The sequence below is a fragment of the Lactuca serriola genome, chromosome 3 (genome assembly GCF_051521515.1).
Source record: "Lactuca serriola cultivar US96UC23 chromosome 3, Lser_US96UC23_V15, whole genome shotgun sequence".
NCBI classification, from domain to species: Eukaryota; Viridiplantae; Streptophyta; class Magnoliopsida; order Asterales; family Asteraceae; genus Lactuca; species Lactuca serriola.
The window spans coordinates 51295734-51303711 of NC_136410.1; the positions used below are offsets into that span (position 1 = coordinate 51295734).

Consider the following 7978-nt stretch of genomic DNA (forward strand, 5'->3'; position numbering starts at 1 on the left):
CTCGATTTAGGGATAGAAGCCTATGGGACGACCTGTTGTCTCTACACCCTTAGACAAAACATTATCCCACGAAAATTCCCACCTAACTTGTAGACTTGCCAACTATCTGCTTAACCTATTGCAACAACAGGTCGTCTTTGTAGATAAACGAGACAAAAAATGTTGGTCAACTATATAGAGACGAAGTGTCATCTCTATAGATGATCTATAGAAACGCCTTTTGTCGTCCCTATAGGTATTGTCCCTATAGATGCTTTTTCTTATAGTGATCCCATGTTTGCTCATGTATGTGTTGAGATGGATATCTCTCATCCTTTGGCTTCTAGGGTTTGGATTGGTCCATTCAAAGAAGAATTCTCCTTGTCCATTATATCCTACGTGGTATGTCTTTGCCATGGTGAGCATGGTAGAACAAGTGTGACAAGAGAACTCAGTTCCCCATGTTGAGTCTCTCTCTTCTCCCCATTGTTTTCCCTTCTTTTCCATTTTCTCTCTTCGGTCTTTTTCCTTTCTTGCCACATTTTTTGTGATTGAACCATTCATATTGAATGGAAAGAGTGAGGTAGAAAGGCTTTGCCATGCTATTTCTATGACACCACCCTTTTGGTCAATGGAGACTCAACCTGCCATCGCCGCTTGTCTTAGCCACCGCCATCCCCAGTAATGGTCCCATTAATGATCTTTAGCTTTTGTTGGTAACCCATAAACACTAGCCACCGACGCCACCTATCTTAGCCAACGTCCTGTCTGTTGGGTAATCTAGATGGATCAAGTCAGGCTTTTGGTTATGGGTTAGTGGGCCATTGAATACTATAATAAGTTAGGTTTAGTTGGTCTTTGGATGACCGAGTCTAGAGGCAAATAGCATGGCTTAGTAGCCACTTTAATTGGAGCACATGCACTTACACTTGTTAGTGTTATTGTGTATTCTTTTAGCTTTATATAGTTACATATGTAGTCTTTTTTATGGGTGTGTAATCAGTCTCTTTCAAAGGTAATATATATACATAAATTGTTGTTTTGATTGGTGTTAAAAGCGTGAGTCGAGGGCCTAAACCAACACTCTTTATCCCATTGGCGGAATTACTTGGTTGGTAGGGGTAGCACGTGCTACCCCTCAATTAATCCCTAGAAATGTAAAAAAAAAAGTTATATACATAAATGTAATACTCTTAGATACAACCTCAACGTCCAATTACATCCAGTTACATTTAAAGCAAAGTCCAATAGCCCATTAATTTAAATGTGAATGTTTTATGTAATTATTTATGTACAATTTAACTTACAACATCAAGGAAAAAAAATAAAATTATTCTCAGTTCTCATCATCTCCTACGCCGTTGCTTGACCACAACTTTTTAGTTTCAATTTGGCTTTCTTCTCCCACAGTCACACTTGCGCATTCAAGGACTCGTGAAACAAGTAATATTTAATTTTTCTATCTTTTATATTTTAGAATTTTGCTTAATTTAGTTGTCAATATGAAAACCTAATTAGTCAATTAGTTGTTCACTTGTGTTAGGTTTATATTTTCAATTATGAATTTTAAATATTTAATTGTGTTTATAGGGTTTGATTGGAAATATTTTTAAAAGGGCATTGGATGTTGGTAGTAGTGATGAAAGTGGTGGAGTGAAAAGACCTCAACCACAACCACAACCACCAAGTTTTGATATTAATAATCTTCCTTCGGACCCTGCGGATAGACCAAGAATTACATCCTATCATCCAAATCAAAGGGATGAAATAAGGAGAATATATTGGATTAAAGGACCTTCTCAACCAAAAGGTCATGATTTTCCATCAATAAAAATTGGTGATAAGAATAGAGGTTTTGTAAAGGAATTGTTTGATGAATTTAATTGGTTAGAGTATAGCACAAAAGAAAACAAAGCTTATTGTTTATGTTGTTACTTGTTTGGAGACATTGTGGGGCAACAAGGGGGGAGAGATGTATTTGTGACGGGAGGCTTTGACACTTGGAGTAAAAAGAAATCATTGAAAGATCATGAGGGTAAAGTTGATAGTCATCACAACAAAGCAAAACAAAAGTGTGAAAATCTAGTAAAGAAAAACCAATCTATTAGTGAAGCTTTCCATAAGCAAACCGAAGTTGAAGCGAGTAACTATCAAATTCGATTACGTGCTACAATTGATACTTGTAGATTTTTGTTGAAAAATACGTTACCATTTCGTGGTCATGATGAGTCAGGTGGCTCTCTTTCTAAGGGTCTTTTCATTGAACAATTATCATTCCTTCGAGGCCATAATGAAAGCATTATAATGTTACTTTACAAAATGCTCCAAAAAATGAAAAATTAACGTCTCCGAAGATTCAAAAAGAAATTGTTCAATGCTTTTCAGAGATAATAAAGTCCATTTGTGAAGAAATTAGTAAGGATGTGTTTGCTATATTAGTAGACGAGTCTAGTGATGTATCAAAAAAGGAACAAATAGCTATGGTTTTGCGATATGTTAATATCCTTGGAATTGTGAAGGAAAGATTTGTTGGAGTTGTGCATGTGAAGGATACATCTTCTTTAACTCTAAAAGAAGCCATTGACTCGGTATTTACCAGCAATAACTTGAGTATATCTCAGGTGCGAAATCATGAATTCTGTAGCACCTGGTTCTTGGTACGTATTCTGTTATTAAATCTTCATTTATTTTTGCATTTTAGCCTTGGACTCGGCGAGTCGAGGACTGACTTGCCAAGTAGAAGCAGGATGAGGCGCGGAGTTTAAGCTGCAGACTCGGCGAGTCGGGTCCCGGACTCGGCGAGTAGCCACTGTTTGCGCAAAAAACCTAATCCAAGGGTTTGCACCCTATTTAAACGACTTTATGCAGCCTCCTTTCCCCCCTTATGCTCCCAAACACTTCTCATAGCAAACCCTATCCGTTTTTGAGGAAATCCAAGGCTTTTGAGTGCTTCTTGTGAGTTTTGACCTCAAGGAAGAAGGAAGAGCATAGGAGGATCAAGAGGAGACTGAAGGATTCGAGTTTGGTTCACCATTTTCAGTCTACAGAAGGTGTAAAGTCTGAACCTTGCTCATTCATTTGTTAGATCCCTCTTTGGGGCGATTTAGGGCTTTTATAAGCCATTTTTGGTGGCCAACCATGTTTGCAAACATGGTTGGGGGTTTGAGCTTCTGGGTCATGTCATTATTGGAGTTACAAGTCAGATTTGGGATGCTTTTGCACTCAAGGAAGGCCCCATGCAGCAAAAGAACCATTTTAGAGCCTTTTAAGCTCAAAAGTCCCATGCATGCACGTAAAGTTTGTAACTTTACGTGCTAGATCGAGTTTAGGGGCTTGGATCTATCCTTTGGTTAAGTGTTGTACATCAGAAATCGAAGTTCTTAGGAGGGGATGTGACCGACTCGGCGAGTCCATTCCTGGACTCGGCGAGTCCAAGGGTTTTGGTCCCATATCAGTGAGGGTCATAAGGACCAGATGAGTGTGGAAGGGTTTTAGGGAGTCCCGGGGAGTGACCCAACGTTCTGGGCTAAGCAAATTGTTCTGGAAATTCATGGCACTCGGCGAGTGCATGAACGGACTCGGCGAGTCCAAGACAATCTTCATAGAACTCGGCGAGTTTTTCATCAACTTGGCGAGTCAAGGACAGAACGTGTTCATAGGATGAAGAGTAACTCGACGAGTTGTTCATACAACACGGCGAGTCAATGCAGGACATGAGTATCAGTTGATGATGAACTCGACGAGTTGTTCATACAACTCGGCGAGTCGGATGAGGATTCAGTCGGTGTTCATTTAGAAGGAAAACTCATCGAGTCGTCGCCTAACTCGACGAGTAGAGACGGGTATGAGGTCTAATGGAAGGATAGGGACTCGGCGAGCCAACTCGGTGAGTCAGGTCAACTAGAAGTTGACTTTGACTTTGACTTGGTCAAGGGGTAAAATGGTCATTTTACCCTATGAGTAGATGTCAGTTTCTGACTAAGTGCTTTGTGGGAATTATAGCCGGAGGATTTCCGAAGCAGCAGCGGAAGCAGTCAGAGGATTCCCGCATAGTTCCACAGCTGCTACGAGGTGATTTACCTTCCCGTAGGGGTGGGTCTAAGGCCACAACGTCGGCCCACCATCGAGGAGTATTTAGAAGATAATTGTCTTTGTGATAATTTATCTTGGTCTGGTATGCGTTTGGTTATGAGTTATATATGTATGATATGTTACATGATAGGGATAGTTTCCCTGATAGTGGTCCTTAGGACCAAGGGGTAGGTCAGTACCCGGATATGCCTAACTGTGTGCTTATCTCTTGCTATTATATGCTAGTGGTAGGGGGTGGAATAGTCCCCAGTTACCAGTTGAAAGATACCGATGACGATTATCGGTTGAAAGATACCGATGACGATTACCGGTTGAAAGATACCGACGGCGATTACCGGTTGAAAGATACCGATGATGATTACCGGTTGAAAGATACCGATGGTATTGTATGGTATGTGGTATGATAGGGGAACTCACTAAGCTTTGTGCTTAGGGTTTCAGTTTTTGGTTTCAGATACCTCTTCATCTAAGGGGAAAGAGCCATTGGCGGCGTAGCCTGGCATCACACACACATTTGGTTTTCCGCACGGTGTTTTCTGGGATTGTACTCTGATATGTTCTTTGCTTATGTTGTGGGTTTGAAACATGATACTTGATTTTATGAGATGACGTGTTGACTCAATATTTTCTAGTGGATGTTTTATGAGCAACTTAATTAAAAATGAAATTTTTGGACTTGAATTTTGGGACGTTACAAATTCCTTTATTAGTATTTGAATTTTATCTATTTAATTTCTTATTTATATTATATTATATTATATTATATTTTATATATATATATATATATATATATATATATATATATATATATTGAAATAGGTAAGAGGGCAAGGATATGATGGAGCAACTAATATGCGGGGTGCATTTAACGGTTTGAAAGCATTGATATTGAAAGATAACCCTTCGGCATATTATGTACATTGTTTTGCACACCAACTTCGTTAGTGGTTGTGGCTGTAGCAAAGAACCATGATGGTGCTGAAGATTTCTTTGAGCAATTAGCTTTGGTGGTTAATGTGGTGTGTGCTTCTTGTAAAAGAAAAGATATCATACGGGAGAGTTACAAGGAAAGGGTTCAAAAAGAAATTGGTAATGGTGAAATTGACACTGGAAGAGGTTTAAATCAAGAGATTTCTCTTGTTTGACCTAGAGATACAAGATGGAGTTCACATTATAAAACAATAACAAGTTTGAAGAATATGTTTCCGGAGGTAGTCAAGGTTCTTAATTATGTTGAAGAGGAGGGATCTAGTTTACATAACCGAAATCAAGCGTACGGCATTTTGTCATATTTCAAGACGCTTGATTTTGTGTTTTATTTACACTTGATGTTGGAGATTTTTGGTCTCACAGATACCTTGTCAAGACATCTTCAAATAAAGGATCAAGATATTTTGGAAGCGGCTTCTTTGGTGAAAGTGACAATGAAAACGCTAAAAGCTTTAAGAAATAATGGATTTCCTTCAATATTGGAGAATGTATTTTCTTTTTGTCAGAAACATAAAATTAAAATTGTGGAAATGTCCGAATGTTATGTTACTCCAAGAAACCGTAGGACCAAGATTACTAATCAACATCACTTTGAAGTTGATATTTTCAACACGGTTTTAGATATGCAAATTCAAGAGTTTGGGAACCGTTTTAGTGAAGTGAGCACTGATTTGCTAGAACATGTCGGCTTTGAGTCCTTGTAATTCATTTTCTATGTTTGACAAATCAAAGTTGGTGAAGCTAAGTGAGTTGTACAAAACGGATTTTACTGCTTTGGAAAGGGTGTATCTTGATGGTCAACTTGAAACCTATTATCACTCTTTGATTGATGATGAGAGATTTGCTAATTTGAAGGGCATTGCGGACCTTTCTCGTTTGATGGTGGAAACCGGAAAAGATCGTTTTTTTCCTTTGGTTTATAGGTTATTAAAGTTGACTTTGGTTTTGCCCGTCGCAAGTCGCAACTGCAACCGTTGAAAGATGTTTTTCCGCAATGAAGCTCTTGAAAACCGACTTGCGTAATAAAATAGGTGATGATTTTATGAATGATGCTTTAATTTGTAGTGTAGAAAAAGAAGCACTTGTGGATGTTAAGATTGAACAAGTGATGGAGCGCTTTCAAAAAATGGGTAAGCGAAGAGGTCAACTTTGAAATGTAAGACTTTTGCGGTAGTTTGTTATTTCTATTAAAATTTTAATTTTTAAATAGTTATCATATTATCTTTTATCGGGAATTTTATTTTATGCTACCCCTTGCAAATATTCCTGGTTCCGCCACTGTTCTATCCATTGTCATCCCTTGTCTAGCCACCTTCCATGCATCTCGCTAAAAGAAGCCTTAATCTATTATTTGTCCACATACCACCTCCGTTTAAAAAAACGATTTATCTGCATATTTTCTTACCCACCCTTCAAAAGGTAGGAATGAAGCTGTCACACCCCCAAACCAGAATGGCGGAAACATTCGGGGGTGGATGACTTCACGTAGTATCACAACAATTGAATATTGTAAAGAAAGTAACACAACCATCATATATATAATAAAAACGTATATTGTTGCGTTATACATATTTGCAAAAGAATATTACAATATGATGATATAAATGTTTAAAGACAAACGTCCTTAGCGTTCCTTCTTCAAAAGCTGGTGGTTACATGTATTACTGATTCCCTGAGAAATACAAGTGGTTTCGAAAAAGTGTCAACAATTAAGTTGGTGAGTTCATAAGTGTTTCGCATTGAAAAGTATGTCCTTTTAGTAGTAAATCGATGAACAAGGTTTTCAGAAAATCCAATATTTTCTATAAATGGTTTGAAAAGTTTCCAGAGTTGGTGTGCGTTAGTATGTTCCATACTTGAATAATAATGATAACTTTGTGCTAAAAATGATGTGGAAAAACTAAATGCATATATGAATCTCGTAAATCAAACTTGTTTTTATACTTTTATGTGAGATTTATAACCATACTATTGACACTGACGGCCTGTAACAACATTCTTCAGGTGTTGTAGTGTTATGACATTTGTCACCCCAGACCTGCCGGTCTAACTATAGCTAATAGTTTAGGTGCGGGGTTGTCAATCCCGTATAGATCTATACACAAGTATCACCCTCTCCCTCCAAGAGATTATGGTATATAATACAGGACTTGAAATGCATACATACGAGTACGTTGAAGTTTGAATACCTCACATTTCTTGGTATAAACAGATTTACGATAAGAAAGACTTTACTTCATTTGAAAGTATTTCATTTGTCAAGATGTATATGTAAAATGTATGAATAACTTGTTAACTATACTCATTATAGTTTCTCAAAAAGTATGTTTCCATTTAGTAAGAATAACTTGGTAATATAATAGCCCTTTAAACATAAAGATGTTTGTATCAATACCCCATAAGATAGATATTATAATTATGTTTATAAAACGATACTTTGACTTGTAATGTACTTGTATTTCCCCCCTAAAACATGAAAAGAATTTAAAAGTAGGGGTATGAACTCACTCGTTTGGTTTGAAGAGAGAGAGGCTAGAGTTGAGCAGAACTTCGACCGCGTAAAGTTGCGTTTTCAAACTCCTCGTGACTCTCGGCAACGTAGCAACTTCGTCAGAGGTTCGGGTGCGGAAATTGAGGTCGTCGGGACAGCTTCTGGTGCTTGGAAGTGTGTGGGAGTAAATGGAAGTTTGAGAAGGTGTGCTTAAAACTCGTAGCTTATGCCATCTATTTATAGTGCTAGAGAGGTGAGTACGCGAGGCCTAATCCTGGAGTACGCGGGGCGTACTCGTTATGACATCCCCAAAATCTCGGCCAGAAAAGACCGATTTTCATTTATGCTTTTAAAATATTTTCAGAGTAAATCCTTTTGATTTGAAAGAGTTGCGGAATTTGTTCCCAAAAACAAAACATGATAAAA

The 7978-nt window shown here is 37.9% G+C and overlaps 1 protein-coding gene across 1 annotated transcript in view; it reads left to right on the top strand.

The window, feature by feature from the left end:
- LOC145095247 (uncharacterized) overlaps nt 1–6039 on the top strand; it is a 6204-nt gene extending 165 nt beyond the window's left edge. The window contains exons 2-6 of the mRNA XM_079033161.1: nt 236–381; nt 1570–2212; nt 5032–5187; nt 5425–5720; nt 5794–6039. Of these exons, the coding sequence (XP_078889287.1) occupies nt 236–381; nt 1570–2212; nt 5032–5187; nt 5425–5720; nt 5794–6039 (1487 nt within the window). The remainder of the gene's footprint in view (nt 1–235; nt 382–1569; nt 2213–5031; nt 5188–5424; nt 5721–5793) is intronic.
- Nucleotides 6040–7978: the final 1939 nt, after the last annotated feature.